Source organism: Fulmarus glacialis, unplaced genomic scaffold (genome assembly GCF_000690835.1).
Source record: "Fulmarus glacialis isolate BGI_N327 unplaced genomic scaffold, ASM69083v1 scaffold4829, whole genome shotgun sequence".
NCBI classification, from domain to species: Eukaryota; Metazoa; Chordata; class Aves; order Procellariiformes; family Procellariidae; genus Fulmarus; species Fulmarus glacialis.
The window spans coordinates 32,401-52,196 of NW_009235070.1; the positions used below are offsets into that span (position 1 = coordinate 32,401).

The 19,796-nt window shown below is 36.5% G+C and overlaps 1 protein-coding gene across 1 annotated transcript in view; it reads right to left on the minus strand.

Moving 5' to 3' along the window:
- ASPM (asp (abnormal spindle) homolog, microcephaly associated (Drosophila)) overlaps positions 1-19,522 on the minus strand; it is a 29,596-nt gene extending 10,074 nt beyond the window's left edge. The window contains exons 1-19 of the mRNA XM_009585859.1: positions 19,433-19,522; positions 18,059-18,202; positions 16,330-17,680; positions 14,273-14,374; positions 13,402-13,548; positions 12,320-12,565; positions 12,096-12,163; positions 11,405-11,546; positions 11,196-11,326; positions 10,287-10,462; positions 10,047-10,192; positions 9,883-9,968; positions 8,288-8,506; positions 7,187-7,403; positions 6,955-7,100; positions 6,724-6,852; positions 5,777-5,971; positions 1,179-4,987; positions 365-908 (exon numbers count right to left, since the gene is read on the minus strand). Coding sequence (XP_009584154.1) covers positions 365-908; positions 1,179-4,987; positions 5,777-5,971; positions 6,724-6,852; positions 6,955-7,100; positions 7,187-7,403; positions 8,288-8,506; positions 9,883-9,968; positions 10,047-10,192; positions 10,287-10,462; positions 11,196-11,326; positions 11,405-11,546; positions 12,096-12,163; positions 12,320-12,565; positions 13,402-13,548; positions 14,273-14,374; positions 16,330-17,680; positions 18,059-18,202; positions 19,433-19,522 — 8,088 coding nt within the window. The remainder of the gene's footprint in view (positions 1-364; positions 909-1,178; positions 4,988-5,776; positions 5,972-6,723; positions 6,853-6,954; positions 7,101-7,186; positions 7,404-8,287; positions 8,507-9,882; positions 9,969-10,046; positions 10,193-10,286; positions 10,463-11,195; positions 11,327-11,404; positions 11,547-12,095; positions 12,164-12,319; positions 12,566-13,401; positions 13,549-14,272; positions 14,375-16,329; positions 17,681-18,058; positions 18,203-19,432) is intronic.
- Between the last annotated feature and the right edge of the window lie 274 nt (positions 19,523-19,796).

Below are 19,796 nucleotides of genomic sequence, written 5' to 3' on the forward strand. Positions count from 1 at the left end.
GCTACTAATATTTATATAGGTGAAAGCCAGTTAGGACAAAAATATTCTTAAAGAACCACAAAAACACACAGAAGTATCAGAATTCATTTGAAGTAGTAAAATTCTAGGGGATAAACCAGAAGAAAAAGGGAATGTTACTTTTTAAGATGAGTACCTCAGCAAGGAAACACAAAACAGAGCTGAACTGAGACTCATTTCTGTGCATTGTGGTAGGTAAGCTTTATACACCTGCCGTGCAGCATACTTCAGAAATTGATTCTACTTTAACATACAGCTTTAAACTGTTAAATCTTTAAATCTTAAAAAACCCACAAAAGAAAAAAAAAAACACGCCCAAAATCCACTACTATACATTCAAAAGTACCTGAATTTTTATTGCGCTTTCCTTAATTTTGTGAAACCTCTTCTTTTCAATGAATCCTCTGACCCTAGCCTGCACAATGATAATGTTCCTCCGGGTTTGTAAGTAAGTCATTCTTTGGTATTTCACAGTCAAGTGGCACCGGTAGCATCGTTGTAAGACAACTGCTGCTTTTTTATAGCTTGTATACTGGGATTTAGTTTTATGCATTAAGTAATAGGCTTGTAACGTAATAGCTGCTGTTCTAAGTCGAATAAATTTTCTACGCTGCACAGCCATCTGAAGAAAAGACTGAATCTTTCTTGCAGCTCGTATGTGTCTTGCTATTTTTCTTGCTTTCATACCATGGAAGGCAGACTGAATAATTACTGCTGCTTGTCTTTGAGCAGAACACTCCACTTTCTGTAAACGAGCCCTGTGACATGCTCTGTACCACCTCTGAATAGCAACTGCTGAACTCTGAATCAATTTATAGCGAGTCCTTGTTCTTTGGCATCGGAACATAGACTGGATCATTATCGCTGCTGCTTTCTTTTCAAGAAAATGCCTCCTCTGTACACACATTTGTAAGAATGATTGTACGCACCGTGCAGCAACATTGGTTTTATACAGCTGCCTAGCTTTTTTAGCACGAAAAGAGGATTGAAGGCAAATGACAGCCTTTTTTATTTTTGCATAGTTTTCCATGTCAGCTTCTTTTGCCGTTTTGGCTCTGAACCTTTGCTGTATAACTCTGACAGCCCAACACAACTGTTTGTAATATCTATGTTGTATGTACATGCGATAACTAGACTGTATTATAACTGCTGAAACATACATGATTTTCAGTTTCTGTCGTTCCTTCATGCCTCTATATGATGCTTGAATAACAAGAGCAGAATTCTTCATTGTCAGATATTTCTTCCGTTGATTCTTTCCTTTAATGTAGGATCGATAGTAGTTCTGTATAACAATAGCTGCAATTCTCGTATTTTGATAGGACCTTCTATTCCTGTGCATTTTGTAGGCTGACTGTATTGTACTAGCAGCTAAATGCATATGCTCAATACTCTTCCGCACTCTGATACCTCTGTACACAGCCTGTATACGAATAGTTGCTCTGCGAAGAGAAAGATACTCCAAAGTATGCTGTCTTGACAGAATCAAAGCTCTGTATCTTCTCTGAAAGACAAGAGTAGCAGCTTTAAGAGAGAGATATCTTTGACGTTCTCTAAGAGCTTTAAAATTTTTCTGAACAACAACAGCAGCACAGCGCATTTCTTGATGTTTTTTTGCTTGCATGTCTCGAAAAGCCTTCTGAATACAAGTTGCTGCTTTCTTTAATGAAGAGTAATGCTGTACTGCAATTTTCTTTAGGTTATTGGCTCTGTATCTCTTCTGTATTAGCTGGGTTGCCCACTGAACTTTTCTGTATCGGCGGTACTGCCTATACATTCGGTAGTTTCTCTGTATTGTAAGTGCTGCCTCATGTCTTTTCTTCAAGACGCATCTTGTTTTCATTCCTCTATAGGCAGCCTGAAGAACTAAAACAGAATTGTACAGTTTTAAGTACATTTTTCTCACACGTTTTCCTTCCCTGTAAGCACGATAACGTTGCTGTATGATTACTGAAGCAAGCCTGATAGCTTGATAAGAAATGTAAATTTTATGCATTCTTAATGTTGCTTGAATAACTGTAGCAGCTTGATGCATCTGCTGCTTTTTTTTTCTTACCACAAAGCCTCTATAGACAGACTGTACGATAACAGCAGCATTAAGGAAAGAGAGATATTTTTGACGTTGAATTTTTGCTACTTTTGTTGCTCTGTATTTCCTCTGAATTACAATAGCAGCTCTCTTAATAGAAAGAAAATGTTTTCTTTTGCGAAAAGTTCTAAATCTTCTTTGAATAAGCTCAGCTGATTTACTCATAGTTCTTATAAGTCTTCTTGTTTTCATACCACGGAACGCAGCCTGGATACGAAGTGTAGCACTTTTCATAATCATATAGTTGTGAACTTGTGTATCTCGCTCCTTACAAGCGCGGAACCACTGCTGAATCCGCCTAGTTGCCAGCAACAATTTTCTGAAATCCCTGTGTTGTTTGTGCATTCGATAATAAGACTGTATTATTGCTGCTGACTGATGCATAGTTTTTAAGTCTTGTCGGACCTTCATGCCTCTACAGGCAGCCTGAAGGATAATGATAGACTTCTTTAGCTCCAAGTACTTTTTACGTTGTACTTTGCCTAAACAAAATGCTCTATATTGTCTTTGAATTATAATTGCTGCCATTCTCATTGCCTGATATTTTATGTTCATGCGATGCATCTTAAACACGGCTTGGATACAAATAGCTGCTCGATGCATACAGTGAATTTGTTGTCTAACTCTTACACCTCTATAAATTGCCTGCATTTTGACTGTGGCTTTTTTTAAAGACAAATATTTCTCCTTTTGACATTTAGCGTGCATAATTGCACGATAATGCCTTTGAACTACTATAGCTGCAGATCTAAGTCTTTCATAGTCCTTTTTGATCAGGTAAGATTTGAAGGCAGCTTGTATAGCTGTAGCAGCTTTGTTTAGTTTGCTCAATTGTTTCCTCACAGTGACCCCACGGTAAGCTGACTGCAAGACTAACACAGCTGCCTTTGTTTTTAGATAAATTGCACATTGTTTTTTTTTCATACAGTAAGCTCTGAAGTATTTCTGAATCACTAGAGTGGCTTGTCTTAATTTCTTATATTTTTGTTGATTTACATGCATTCTGTAAAAGGACTGAATAATTGTTGCAAGATTATGTTTCTTTTGAATTGTTTTTCTCACAGTTTTCCCCCTCCATATTGCCTGAAGACACACTACAGAGTTACGCAGCTGAACATATTCTTGCCGTTGTTTCTGGCCTATAACGCTAGCTCTGTAATGCTTTTGGATAGTTAGCACAGCATGGTTCATAAGTCTGAATTTTTTCAGAGCCATGAATTTTCTGAAGGCAGACTGTATCTTAGTAGCAGCAACAAATTGTCTTCGAATCTGTTTTCGTACCTTCCAGCCACGAAAAGCTGCTTGTAAAGAAAGCACTGCCACTCTTGTCATTAAGAAGTTCAGTCTTTGCCTGTTACCAGTCTTATAAGTTCTGTACCACCTCTGAATCACAATGGAGGCCTGAACCATTGCCTTATATTTCATTCTTGCAGCATGAGCTCTAAAAGCAGTCTGAATTTTAATAGCAGCTCTATATTCAAGTTTAAGCTTTTTGCGTGCTTTATAACCTCTGTAGGTTGCCTGTAGGCACACAGCTGCTTTTTTAACTTGTGAGAACTCCTGCCTCTGACACAGTTGCTTTTCGTATGCACGATAATGTTTTTGAACGACAACAGCTGCACTACGGATGCTTAAATAATGTTGCCTGTCCCTTCTCATTCTGTAGTGTGCCTGAAGAAATATTGCAGTCTCCCTCCACCTTTGTATTTGTTTCCTGACAAGATAACCTCGAACTACAGCTTGAATTCTTATACAAGCTCCCTTCAATTTCCTATAATCTTCTTTAAGTTGAAGAGCATACCTATGAGACCGATACCTTCGCTGGACATAAAGTGTTGCCTCCCTTAATGCACAATAATGCTTGTGTGCTTGCCTCATCTTTACAAAAGCTTGAATCTTCACTGTTGCATCTTTCAAGTTTTTAAATCTCTTCTGGACAATATAAGCACGGTAACATGACTGAATTTTTATCACAGATCTCAACATGCGAGCCTCTTTCCTAGCTTCCATTCCTCTGTAGGCAGACTGTAGGACAATAGCAGCCAGATGCATCCTCTGGAAAGAAGCAGCCACTTTTTTAGAAGTGACATGTGCCCTATACCAAGTTTGAATTACAGAAGCAGCATTTTTAATCGCTTTGTATCTTTTTACTTGTTGGTATTTTCTCACATGCGACTGCAATGTAGTAACAGATTTTTTTAATCGTAGAAATCTTAGTTTCTCTTTTTTCGTTCTCCACAGTGATTGGACAACACAAACTGCTTTTGTTTGTCTGCATAGTTCCCGTGCCTTCATGCCTCTAAAAGCAGCTTGGAGAACTATCACTGCTGCACGCTTTTGCAAATAGTACTCTCTTTCAATTTTTCCTAGTTTATAAGCTCTGTAATACTGCTGAATTGTCACTATTTTTGCCCTGAGTTCCTGGTAAATATGTCTAGCCAGCTGACACCTGTACCAAGCCTGAATCTTGATAACGCTTTGCTTAGTATGTAGATACTGCTTCAGATCTCTGTGCATCCTATACCAAGACTGTATGACAAGGGCAGCACTCTTTCTTTTAGCCAGTTTTGAAGACTGCCATTTTCGGAAATAAGTCTGAAGCACTAAAGTTGCTTTAATTTTCTGTTGAATTTTGCATTTTCTCCATCTTCTGAATGCAGACTGAATAGTAAGTGCTGAAGACTTTAAGATTTCATATCTTTGCCGATCTTTTTTTGCCAACTTAGATGCACGCAGATGACTCTGAATTGTGACAGTAGCCCAAACAATTTGTTTATATGCAGCAACAGACTTCACCATCCTTATCCTTGCTTGTACAAAGATAACATAGTATCTTAGCTGTAAATATCTTTTCCTAGCAGAGTATCTCCTCCAATAAGCCTGCAGGAAAAAGCAGAAAATTTAGTATTTTCTTTATGGTATCTCGAGTTAAGCCTAAATTTGAGAACTACCAACCTCAGACTTTCTAAGACTTCTTTATTCCTACTTAATCCCTAGGAAGATAAGCCCAGATATCTACATAAAAAAAAAAAAAAAAGAAAAGCCAAATGCTTGAATCATTCCTTTTTTTTTAAGCATTTTAAATTCTGGGAAAAAGCTAAATTTTCCCTAGCAACAAAAGATTCCCTTTTAAACTATTCGATAAGTCAGTGATTCTTTAATCTCCATTCCAAAAAAACAGTCTCAGGAATGTAATATTTAGCTTTGGGTAACAGTGGGGAAAGTATCTTGAGAAACTGAATTAACTGCCCAACTACCAATTGTAACTAATGTCTGCCATTCTGAACATGCCGGTGTCCTAACACTAGGAGAGTAATTTTTATTTTTTTTTAAAGCTTCTTCAGTAATGTTCAGCAGCTGCAAAGAGGCAAGCCAACACAATCTGATCAACCTTACCTTGACTGGTTTAAGGCCCAGTGTTTTAATATTTATAGTATACCAAAATATTCACTAATTGTCAATTTAATAGCACATTACCATTTCTCTCTTCTCTCTGAAGAGAGAAATGGACCAAAACAGCTCAAAAGAGGGCAGGGGAGTGGGGGAAAGTGTTACATTTTCATGAAGACATCAGTTGCTGCAAGCAGAACGAATGACCCTGAGCAAGCCTTTTTCTTACAGGTTTCAGAGGGTTTCCTTGCTCTGTAATCTCACTTTAGATCATATTACCTGAATGACTGTGGCAGATTTACTTCTGGCTTCCTCCAGTTTTGTCTTTTTCAGATGTAAAAAAATCATCCTGGCTAAGTATCTTCTCCAGTGCTTCTGGATGAAAACTGCTGCATTCACTTTCTTCAGGATGCGTCGACGAGACAAGAAGTTTATTGCAGATTTTTGAATTATCCGAGCAGCTCTGTCTCTTTCCTATGGAGTCAATTTCCACTGAAGAGTTAGGATGGGAATTTTCACCCAAATTTTTGATGTATTAAAATAACTATCTAAAGCAGTCTCATAAAAATTGGGCTTGCTGATAAAAAAACCTACAGAAATATAACCTCTGACCCATTCTACACCACAGATTCTTAAAATATTTCAGTTGAACTATTCCAACATCAAATAATATGTATCTCAGTTAGACACAGTGGTGGCATTTATCAACCTTAATGGTGTCATAGTTTTAAAACCATCACAAGATCTGGTGTAACTACCAGAAAAGCAAGAAACAATATCAGAACTCATGTGACTCAACTCAAAACACTGGTGAAGTTTCTTTATGAAGAAAAATATGCAGAAGTTTAATTACTCTTTTCATCTTGTAGACATTAATAGGAATTAAAAATTAACTACTCCCTTTTTATTTTAAGGAAGCACTGCAACTGTTTCATATTTGAAGTATTGGGAAAAGGGCTTAAGGGGTGACGTGCTCTAATCAGAACACAAAAGAAAGAACAGTAGCCTTTAAACAGATGTAATTATTTCAGAATAGTCTTAAACGAAAGTGGTTTTTTAGTAGATTACACAAAGAAGGACATATATTTTGATAATAAAAATGGTACTCACCAATTTAAATGCCAGTATTATTCTAATAAATCTGTATACTCCGAACAGTGAATTTATATTCTTTATTTAGTATTTCTCGAAGTATAAACTATGAATATTGCACAGGCAAAGAGTACCTGAGAAAGTTTCAGTTCCCTTTTCAGCCTGTAATTCCTCCAAGACGACTGAATTAATCGAGCAGCTCGAGTTTCTTGGCGAAGATCTAGAAGCCGCGAACACAGAAATGATACGTAGGTAATAACAACCTATATAAACACAGAACACAGGAAGTTAAGGGCTATATGGAAGAGCAGGACACATTCACAGGAGAGCAGAACATGTTTACATCAACTCTAAAGGCATCTTACCTTCTCATCAGGAATTGTATTTGACATGTCTGAGTGATGAATCATTGCTGGTATTCCACCTAGGTCAGAAACTGCAGCATTGACCAGCTGGAAGTTTTTCCTTTCATTGTCCAAGAGTTCCTTGTACAGGACTGAGGCAGTTACAGCTTTGCAAAGAGAAAATGTTTGTCAAATCAAATTTTGCATAAAAGAAATAGATTTAACATGAATTTCTGTGCATCAAATAACTCACTTTGGTCAAACATTCCTTCCATAACATTTAGAGAAGTATCAGACTCTGAAGAGGATGAGGAGGAAGAGTTTAGTCCCACTGGATGAGTTCTTGAGCATTCTACTGTTTGAGTTGTACGTTGGCACACAGCTTCCAAAGGCACGTAACATGGATGATAATGATGAATCAAATGACATAATACTCTACCATCTGAGAAACACACTGTGAAATTTTCTACCTGTTAAATAAAATGCAGTAAGATACAATTTCCTTGATTTTTTGTTACTAGTTAATTGGTATAAACTGGATATAGAATTGTTATCTTGTACCTTTGAAAGTGACCAAGTGCAAATTATTTTTTTTTGAAACTAGTGCTTCCTTTGAACATTCACTGTTTCTCACAGATGTGAGAAATCAGAAATAAAGATGTGTGAATCACGATACAGTGAATCTCCAAGGGAAACATTTAAGAAACCAAAAAGAAAGCAATCTTTCTACAGAAGGATTCACAAGAAACTTCTATAGATAGCTTTACACTAGGTATTCAGTGCAGAAATAAACTCTGAACTTGCATCAGTCCTAAGGGCTCTATCTTGCCCTTCAGAAAAAATAGCAGATGTGACTGTATTTTGACCAGAGACAAGTCTCTGAACAGGGCTTTTCTTCTTGGAAGGAACAAAAAACATGTCCCTTCTAAACAAACATCTCTTTGAGGACAGGAATCCTCCTTACCCCAAACATTAGTTTAATTCTCACGGTTCCTATAAATGGTGAAAATTTTATGCACAAATACTTTTAGGATGAATGCTCATTAAAAAAACTTCAAACAACCCCATATTCCAGCAAAAATGTTATATTTTTAAAAGGCATTTTTGTGCACAAGACTAACCGGAAGGGGAGATCCTTTTGTTCAAATTTGTTTAAAAGGAAAGCTGAAGCTAAAAACCCAAAGAAAGACGGTTATTTCAAATCAGATTAAACAAAGTCCAGAAGGATACTTAAAACTAATTACTATTGGCTGCTACTACAATTCGATAGTTTGAAGAATTCTGCTCTATAAAGAATAAGCATTCTTATGACAGCAAAGGAAGTATTTGCTGAAATGTACACAAAACTATTTACCTTGATATTGTAAAATCCACAAACAGCATTAACCCATGCCATCAGCAGCTTCACATTTTCACTGTAACTTTGAGGTGAGGAGTTACTACTGTTATCTTCTTGTACTGTACAACAATTTGGAAGAGTCTTGAGAGCACCCAGTTGTGTTTTTCTTTTGTGTGCATTCTTTAAAAATTCAATTTCTTCTTTTAACTGTTCCATGTTAAGAAAAACATCCACCTATTAGGAGGGAAAAAAAAAAAAAGATTTTATTTCTGTCACCAACAGTCTGACATGTCAGCGTTATAGCAGCTGGATGCAGAGGTTTTAGATACAGCATTTTAAAGGGAAACTACTCTCACTACTTAGCAGAACCTGCCACACTGAATCAGTAGTGGATAACACGGACTTGCCAGCATAGATGGCAGTGTCCGCTACCAAGTGCTTCAGATAAAAGAACCTAAACCCACACTCCCACTGTTCTGTGTAAAACAGTTACTTCATTAGTTAATAGTTGGAGGAAACAGGGAAATTCCCTGAAACAGTCTGTGTAATTTCACCATACTTTCAGAGGAAACAACAATTTCAGAGTCTTGCCTGCATTTCTACTGAGTCCATGTACCACTCCTCCTCATTTAAGGGATTCTGAAGGGACTTGAGCTGATGTTGTGATGGTGTGAGAAGATTTGGAGAACAAGTAGCATATCCAAGAGGCTTGGATAAAGCTACTGCTCACTGAAATTATTTCTTTAATCAAAAGCAATGCAACTGTGACACGTGCATACAGGAGAACTAACTGGAGGAAGGTAACTACTCAATACTGTAACAGTAGTTAAGTAAGAAATAGGTACATTTGATTTTTATTATGTTATTCTGGCACTCTGATAGTTCTGTGGCTATAGTCTTTGAAATTCTTGCTTTGGTGAAATTCCACCTCAACTTGTATCTTATTTTACCTTTCATACTTTATGTTCCTTTATGTCCCTTCCAACTGGATTTGTCAGCTGGATACTTATTTTCAAAAGACTATCTGACTCAATTTAACTATTAAAACAGTCTTAAGAAAACTATTTTTCTTGCTCTACCAATTTTCTCTAGTGGCTTTGAAATGCCATTGCAGTAATGTCCAAGAAATCTTCATTCTTATTTCAAGAATGTTTCTTCAAATTGACTGTTTCAGACAAATGGAAAAAAGTAGAAGAGCTATAGCTTCAGAGCTTACTCTATAATTGTCTATCAGCGTAACCTCAAAATGTCCTTTTGAGTTAGTAAGAGCTTACCAGCATTTTGAGACCAACATTATTTTACTTTTAATTATCAATTCTGTTGGCATACAGCATAAACCCAGAAGTTAAGTTTTTTCCAAACACTTGTATGAATGTATATAAGAAAAAGCACAGATAACATTTTATCTAAACTGTATTGTTAGGGAACAGTTAGCCGATTTAGGTAAAGCTTGCATGGCACTTTGAACATACAAAGCAGATCATTCCACAGTCTAAAATTTGATTAGTAGAGGCTTTCACAGACAACAAATATTCCTGAAAAACTGGTGTTTTCATTATTGCTCACTTGTACCTAGTAACAAACAAACAAAATAAGTAATTGAATAGCACCTGAAAGGCAAAGACAATTTTCCACAGGAGTGCTAACGTTCGTTCTCTGTGTCTATCCACAATATCCCTGGAGTCAATTGAAGCACCTATCAAATAAAACAAGGAATTAAAGTGTGCACTAGTCCTCTGATGCACTTAGAATAACCCTGATTTCTAGGCCTTACCACTTTCATCTTTCAAGTGAATTCCTCGCTCTTTAAGGACATTAAGAACAATGTCAACATTATGCATCTTCTGTAGACGACTTATTGCAGGAACTCTCAGTTGTTTTGAAAGATTCCAGTTTTTGGTGAGAAGTTCCATTGTTCTCCTAACAAAGGGAATTCCACAGTTTAATGCCTTAGCTGAGCTCATTATTATATAAAAGAAAATAAATAGTTCAAAATACTTCTGTATCAACGCACACAAGACGAATGCCACATTGTAAGTCCACAGCCAGATTTGTTACAGCAAAATCAAATTCATCAAGTGGAGTTTGAATATGACTGACAGGTAGTCCTAAGAAACCAAGATGGCGGGAAAGGTCACCTTCACCACTCAGGAAGTCCCGAGAAAATGCAAGCAGAAGGTCTTTGCTAGCCTAAAAGGAAGACAAAAAAAAAAAAAAAAAAAGACCAAAAAAACCCACAACAAACCACCATAATCTTAACACTGCAATATTTGTCAAGCAGAATACAAATTTCACCCCTTGTCCCCCAAATTGCATTCCATATTTCTTTGCCTAATACTCAAAATGATTTTTTTTTTTTTTTTTTTACTTTTAGCCAATTTACACAGCTTTAATTTTCATTGTACCTGGCTACCATGACACTGAAAGCACCACAAAATTCAGGAATACTTTTTTGTCAGTTTTCTGTCTACATAGTACAAACACAAGAAGAATGATTTTATTTGAACATATTTGTTAATCAAAGCCTTTGTATGACAGATGTTGCATAGTCTTTCTTATCACAGAAAAATAACAGAAAAAAACAAACAGAAAAGCCCATCAAACTGACTTGCAATTTAAGATCAGCTGCAGTATGCTACAGCGATATTTAAAAATAACGTAGAAGCTTAGCTTTAGAGAGGGAAGCCAGATAACATAAGATAAATGGATTCCTTCCTACAGGACCAACACCTCAAAATTTTCTTGGGAATTCCTTTACATGACCGTGAGATGATGTCTTGAGAATGTTCATGCAAAAGGCTGAACAGCCAAGACTTGTCAAAGAAAAGTACATAGTCAGATCAAAAAAAAAAAAAAAAAAAAAATTTCTATATTGAGTCTTAGGACAATATTGGAGGGAGACATCAAATCACAGCTCTCTTACCTTGAACTCTGCATCCTTACAAAAGAGGCAAGGATCATGGTCAATCATTCTGGACCGTTTGGCACAATCCAGAAAGCAAACTAACAACAGCAATTTTTTCAGTGTGAATTTTGACAAAGCTTCTTCATGACCTAAAAAGATAGAACCCATTAAGTGACAGTTCAAGAAGTAAGTGCTAAAGATAACCTGTTTTTAGAAGTAGTAGTTACCTTCTCGGTAAAGGTGAGGCACAGTGGGATGTCTGTATTCAGCTGCAATGTCAGGGTTCCAAAGCAAGCGATTAAGGATAAATATTGCTAAACCCACAACATCACTATTACTCTCCAAAGCTATCAGTTCTCCATAAACAGTCTAATATGAAAGGAGAGGAAAAAAGCAGAACCATTAAAAATTACCTTAAATATGATGAGGGTTTTTTTTGAATAACATACATTACTGAAATTCTGAAGTAGCAAATGGTAATTAGTCTCTAAAAATTAATCAGTTTTTCAAATCAGTCACTGAAGGATAAAACCAAAGGAAATTTCAGAAGACCCAGTCTCATTTCAAAACATGTATGATCATCTGCATCTGAGGAATCAACCAGGAACTTCCTTGAGACAACCGCATTTTTCTCCGGTTTAGTAAAGAGTGAAACTGATAGGAAACAGCTTTTGCATTATTGGTCAGGGAGTTAACTTCCACTTTCCTTGATCAAATATTTTCTTATTTTAATAAGGTAAGCATTTTTTTAAAGCAAGTCTGTTGTAATAATTTAAAAGATGTAAACATGCTATAACTGAATTGAACCTACCTGAATTAGCAAAAGAGAAAATACAAAGAAACCCGAAACATCCCCTCTAAAAAAAATTGCCAGATGTCTTTTAAACTTTGATTACAGACCATAAATTCTGCACTTACCTCCAGACCTATACGCAGCCACAAAGGGTTGTAAGATAAAAGCCAGTTAAGGACTTTCTGCCTCTCTCCTGCAAGACAGCATCTTGTAATATTACATCCAGCAAACACTTCATGTTATAGCAAAAATTTCTATCAACCGATTTTAGATTAAATCAACTTAGTGTGAGAATAATCCTTTTTCTACTTACAAGAAAAGAGAGGATGCAAAGTTTTAGTATTCTTACCTACATCTTTCCAGAGGTGTCTGTCTCTACGAACTAGCAAACGTCTAGTTTCAATCTCAACTTCCAGCTTCTTAATAGCTTTAACCATTGTTTCAGATGTAAACAAACGGCAAGCATCACGTCGTAACTTATTCAGCTTACGATGAGCCGTATAAGCTTTTAGAGATGCTTCATCTTTCGTTGGTGCTCTAGGAACACTGGTTTTATGATGGTTCTCTTCTCCCAAGATAAGAGCAGCTGCATTTACTGTTTAAACACACACAAAAAGTATGCTTTTACATCTCAAATAAAGGTAGCCCACTTAATTTTAAGTTCACATTTTGTTATTTCCTTCTGACTAATAACTTTATTCCTCAGGAAGCTTATCAGCTGTTGCACTAAACACATATTGTCAACTACATGTACATTAGTCAAATATTTAATATAATAACGCTTATTTCATAAACAAGCAGTGCTAGGAATTCAATTTTAAGATCAACTTGATCATTTTCAATTTTTTTAGATTGAAGATAAAGATAGAGGAAAAAATACGTTATCATCATTTTAGTAAAGTGACAACTATAATGTTTTTCAGCACGTGGGGATTCCCCATTCCACACCCACTGAGGAGTGTCACAGCCACACTTTCCAGCGTGTATTTCTTGTTGCAGAGCACACTCCCCATTCTGGTGTGTGGTATGCTGCTCTTGGCGTGAGCAAGTGTGCCATCCACACTTATGACAAGGGGAAAATATGACTCTGAAAAGGGTTAGATGGTTATAAATTTCTGCTGGGATGGACAGCACTGTTTCCAATGTGAGAACTGCTTTTGGTTTAGCATATTCCATATTTTCTAGCATAAGTGCCACTGAAACACATTACCAAATATCTGATTTATGATTATCACAGTATTAAGTCAAAGGCTGAAAAAAGGAAACACAGGCGATACATAAAAATTAAAAACCAAAAATCTGCTCTTACCTAAGAGCTTAATGTTACACGAACTAAAGTGACAAGTTGGGACTATTCATTAATATTAATAAAGTACATTATATAATGTTTAAGAACATTAAAAGACAAAGTGAAAATTTTTGTACTCTTACCTTGTGAGGTGTTTGTTTTCACACTGAAGTCATCAGGGGTAAGTACAAAATTTAACCACCAGGTGAAACCTCGTTGCTGCTTCTCCTTCCAACGTTCATCATAAAACATGTTTTTAGCAGCAAAAGGCATTGGGTGCCTAGGGATGACTTAAAAACAGAACAAAACAAGTAAGTCTCTGCAGTTCCTGAAATGTTTGATAACCAATATACATTTCATTGTGGAAAGGATTAATGTTTGACACTCCATTTAGCACTATAGCAGAAAAAAACAGATTGTTAGAATCTTCAGTGACTTGCAGATCAGCCACCATTAAATAAATTTCAGCCACAAAACATGGATTAAGTTATTAAAGCACTAGAAAAAAGACAAGATTTCTAGAACCCAGGCCATTTGCAATGCACATCTTGAGGCAAAACCAAGTTGAGTTGGACTACATCCAGGAAGAACCATTTTATAGGTGCATTTTTCTGATCAGATCAACTTAGTCTTATTAGCTCTGCAAAATCAGTATCTTTTTGGTTAGAAGTTTTCTCTTCTTAGGTATTCTGTTGTTGTATTAAAATGTTATCAGATATGGAAGAGGCATTTCACTGGTAATCATCAGTCAGCTGGGAACACATCTGTAATGTAGCTCTTACACTTAACAGGCAAAACTGGAGGAAAGTAACATTTACAAATTTTCTTACGAGTAGTCAAAATGGAACATGAAAGGTTACATATATTTTTCTGCTAGATATTAATTCATTGTAGGTACAATCTTCTATTTCATCTCAACTCTAACCAGTTGGCCTTACCAATCACTACTAGTACAGCAATTGTGACATTCAGTTCAGTGTATACTGTTTTCCTAAATACCACAAGACTGCCTACCTGTTTTCAGTGGTTTCACAAACATCAGGTGAGACTGAGCCAATCCAGGGATAGGTTTACTAATTCTGTTGGTAGTTTTAGATGCTTTCTGAAGTGAAGAACCTACAAGCATTACACACAAATATCAACAACACATATGTCAGTGAAAATTAATTATTAAGGTTCATATCACTTATAAAGCACGGAACTGGAGTAGTTCCCGTGAACCCATACAAAATACCAATAAACTCCTATTGATGGAAAAAGTTAAGCAAACCAGTGTGACTACAATTAAAAGGGAAAAATAGTTATGAGTACATAAGTGCTATTGTATTTCACAGTTCTTCCATACACTAAGGAAATGTACTGTTCGCAATTCATTATCATATGGCTAGAAACACCAAGCTAATTGGTAAAAACATTCATTAGAATATGTTGAAGTGTGTATTCTTTAAGCATCTGGGGTAAGAGGTATGATTTTTTAGGGCTTGACTCACCTCTTCCCAGTCAGATTGCATACTACATCAATACTCATTTCAGAGCAGCCTGACTTTGTGTTAGTTTGGGCATCAAGGCACTAGCTAATAAGTATTATCCACCACATAGCAATAGAAGGACTTAAATAAAACACAAGGAAAAAACGCAGACCTAGGCTTTCTGAACTCTCAACATGTAAAAATACACACTTTTAGGATAATCATTTTGTTACATTGACACCAAATGAAGGATTAAAAAAGTATGCTGTTGCAGATGGACTATAGTTGCTGCCTGACACCCCCTGACAAGATGGTACTTCAGAAACTAAAGAGGCAGAGATCATAAATTACAGGTTGCACTCTCCTGCTTAGCTGAAGCAGTGTTTTTCATAGAACATTCACTTCTAGAGAAGAAGTCATTCCAATCTCTCATGCACTTCTAATAAATTTTAAATACATTCTGATAATTTTTAATAAAGTTGGATCTCAAATGGATTAAATTAATGACAGGCATTTCAAAGTTAACTTTTAGTAGTGAAATATGATTTTTCTTTGTGAAGCCTAGAGACAACGCCTATGCGAATACAAGAATAACAGGTTATATCTCTCAAGAAAAATTGTCAAGAAGAACGTAACTCAAAGCTGTCATCATTTTTGTGTTTTACAGCTAGGATTAAGAGACATCAAAGTCATTTTGGGCTCACAGAATACTTCCTTGTCCAGCCCATCTATCCTTACCCTAATGGATGAATACAAATTACATGGTAGATAACATACCTTTTTCTGCTGCACACTAACACCTTTAGTAGTTTTTATGTAGAGTACCTTAAAAAGCCTGAAATCAAAGCGCGTTACTGAAAGCCCCAGATCACAGAACAGATCATTTGAACTGAAGAAAGGAGCATATGTTATTTTGATCTGAAAGCCATGATGAATTTTTCCTGTTAGTTATATTGCAGGGACTGCGTGAAGATTCTGCAAATTAAATGCTTCTTTCAGTTATACTCTCATTCTTTTTCTATTCCAGAGCATATTTAGGAACGGAACATTTAGAAAACGCAAAATACATTGAAATACAAGAAGTCAACTTCTTCTGATCTTCAAGCAACAAAGTACTGGCAAACTATAAAGGCAGAAAGATCTACACAAGGCTGACAAGCTAATTACACGCAGTAATTACACACAGCAGGCAGCATGAATGAGACTTGGGAACTACATATTTGAAAACACAAGACAACAACAATGGAGTAAAATACCCACAATGGTAAGTGTATATATGACATAAATCTTGTGCAGTGAGTAAGTTTCTAGTAAATTTGAATTACATAACAAGGGCTCTGCCCGAGAACTGCCAGATACTTTTCCTGTTACTGTCATTAACAAGGTTTACAAAAGAATAAAGTAAATTTTAAGCCAGTTACATAACCAAAACTCTGACCTAGTTTTCAAATTTTTAAAATGCAGATAATATCCAACGAATTGCAAAGGCCCACATTTCAGAGATAAGAAATGTTCCTGACCTTTGTTAGTTCAGTTTGCTATACAAATTTCATAATCAAAGGTATCTTTCAGAAAGTGGTAAATGAAGGAAATACTGCTCACCAGCTTTCTTTCTCTGCCCTACTCTCTCTCGGTTTGCAGGTTTGAAGGTTGATGGTCTCATAGTAGTATGCATTTTATTGTCCACGCTAGATGTGAGAGTTCTTTTTCTTTCCACTTCTTCCACATACACTGGAGCTGTAACTCTATTTTCCATATATATTTCACTTTTCCTCTTACGACACAAAGTTGATCCAGTAGGAGATGAACTTACTTTGTCATTGTGACACTCATTTTCAATTGAAATGAGACCTACAACTGGAAGGTGTTTAGGTATTTCTGCTTTTGTATGTACAGGCACCACATTAGCACATTCCATTATTGCCTTACTAAGGCATTTTTTAGATTTTGGCTGGAGGGTTTCCATTCTTTTTTCTTCAGCAGCCTCAGGCTTATTTTTGATGACAGTGGCAGAAAGAACTGGACGCTTTTTTGGTTGGTCTCTCTGAGAAGAATTGCGAGTCTGAAGTTGCTCTGTAGAAGGAAAACTGAAGTGATTTTCTTTGGGTTTGTCATAACGAAGTACCTGTGATTCTACATTATGCATCTCAAAGACTTCATTTAAGTTGTGTTCTATATGAACATGTGGTTTTGTCTCTATGTCTCCATTTCTTTTCCATTTTGGGGGTAGGAATTTCTTCACAACATAAGTCTCTGTAGTAGACGATATTAAAGCTGCCTCAAGTTTGGGGGTCTTTGATTGCTTATCTGACAAGCTGTCTTTAACAAATTGATCAGGTGACAGAATTGGAACAGGCTGCTCTATTATATCTATATCTTGATAACTGTCATTTACAAAAGAATCTGGACTTAAAATTCTCCTTGTACTTAAAACAGACACAGAAGCTGAGTGTTCTGGAGCGCAAACTGGTGAGAGTGTACAATTAAGAACCACTTCATTGTTTGAAATTGGCAGTTGTGCTAATCCAGTAGAACTGTATGCACTTTCAGATTTTAATTCATTGTGCTCATCAACAAATTTCTTGGCATCACGGCTGTCTATTTCAGGCAGTAACTCCTCATTTACAGTGGCAGCAATATCTGAGAATGTAGTAGATCTTCTCATTGAAAGTGGTGTGCAAACAGTATTATGATGTTCCCCTAGCATTGGTGCAATAGGAGATATAGGCAATTTATTTTCTGAGCCAACAAGAGAGTCATTTCCTGGGGATATATTATTTTGCATTGTGTTCTGATTTTCACATGGCTGAAGTGGGCTTCTAAGCCTATCCACCTTCTGGGAAACTTGAAAGGTTTTATTAACATTTTTAACTTTCAAATTACTTTTTTTAGCTTTTATTGAAACAGATGTTTCTGAAGAGTTTTTCTTTTTTATAGTATCCCAAAGACTCTTCTGAAAAAGAACCATAAATAAAAGTTAGTATACTGACTTTCTACATACTTTTATGTGTAAAAGTGAACATTACTAGTGTATTTGTTCAAAGTCTAAAAATACTATAAAAAGAACACCTAGTCCAAAATTCACCATAATTTATTTCCAGGCTTGAAAACAGCTTTTTTGGTCATGCATTAGTTTTATTCCCTAAGCTGTAATGCACCAGTATCTACTTCCCAACACAGGTGAAAAATTTTGAAGACAATGAGCATTCCCACAGATAGCATCTTTTATCAATTTTTAATTCTCCTTCATTGAATTTTTTACTAATAAAAACAGTATCTGTGCCAGCTGTGCCAAAGTAATAGAATTAAGACACATAATAAACACATTTACCTTTTTCTTCAGAGGCTGCTCAGCCACACCCAGGAGCACAGCTTGATGCTTTACAATGCCATTAATAACAAAAGTTACCAGTTCTCGGACTTTTCCTTCTTCTAATGGTGTCCATGTTACAGAAGCAAAGATTCTTTGTCCTGACTATTGGAGAAAGAGAGATGTTTAATATCTAGCACTTAGGTACACTTATGTAACATCAAAGACAGAGTAATCAAATAAAATGAGAAACAGTATACAGAAGTAACATATATTCCGACAACATGAAATGATAAATAATTGATAAATGTTTAAATGTCAATTTTCCCCTCCGACATGTAAACTGAAGCAACCTCTATCAAAAATGTTGTCTTACTAAAAGGGCATATACCTCTTAATGAAACTATAACGGAAAGCAAGCAAGAACACATACAAATAAAACACATAGTAGAAAGGACAAGATTAGAGTAAAGGTAAGTAGAAGAAATTACATGATTTTTTTCACATATTAACCAAGTAAGTCCTCTAAAGTAATTTTGAGAGAATTGTATTTGGACTAACAATCAGAGGTTAATTTTTAGGACCTTAGCTGAAGCTAAATACAAGTGTCAAATTTTTTAGTCAAATGACCTGCAAAGGTGAGATTTGACACACAAGTTCATTGAATCAAAATGAAGATAACACAAATAAACAAGGAAGTCATGGAGTTATGTATGATCTGTGTAAAGATTCTTCATGGACAGTGAAGAATCATGTTGGTGCTCTGCTTACATCAATACTAACAGAACAAAGAACGGTTATACTTCAGACAAAAATCAAAAAGAGCGTGTGAAAATGACCAATCTCTTGAGCATCTGAATTACGAGTTCCACCTCCTTGGGCAGATGCACTTAATGAAAACATAATTCATATGCTTATTCAGTAAAGCTGGTCAACAGCAGTTAGTTTTCATTAATTACCACGGGAAGTTGCTATTCAAATACTTCACAGTGAGAGTCCAGCCTGTTTTTATAAGCACATTGTTGCAAAAGTTCTCCAGAGTTTCCTCCTCTTTCACAAAGACTCCGGAGATTCTAGATGACCATAGATATATGTTTGACTAAACTGTCCTTTTAAAAATCGGCATTGATTGGATTAACCATAGTTTATATTTCCTTGAGAATCGTAAAGATTTATTCCTAGATTAAGCCTGCTTTGCTCTCTATTGTATTATTAATTAACACGCAGAACAGTGAATTAGTATCCCCTTCACAACAAGCTCCCTCAGCCTTTTTCCTAAACTAAACACGTCCTCTCCAACTTTTGACAGGTCACTTTTTAAACACCTCTTATTCTTCTGTCTCTGTCTTTAAAACGACATTCCCAGAGAACAATTAGTTGTTTTTTTTTTTTCACCTTACTGCGAAAAACCGCTCTGTTGAGGCAGGATTTACTGCCTTCGTAGCCTGTGGCAGCCCCAGGCCCTGAGAGGTCTAATCCCGCCATCTACAGCTGCAGCTCTTCCCCTCTAACGCGAACCGCGAGACCTGAACACAGCGCCCACAAACACCACCCACAGCGGGGTGCAGCCTTCGGGGTACCGGCCACCTAAAACCGCAGTACTACGCGGCCAGGTGACGCGTGACTTCTCCTGGGGGAGGATTACAAACCGGTAACGCGCCTCACGCCGGCGGAGGGGCTTTCTCTGCCGCCGAAGAGCGAGCGGCTCAGGCAGGGAGCTGCCCGGCCCCCGCTTCGCCTCCAGCCCTTGGAACCGTCC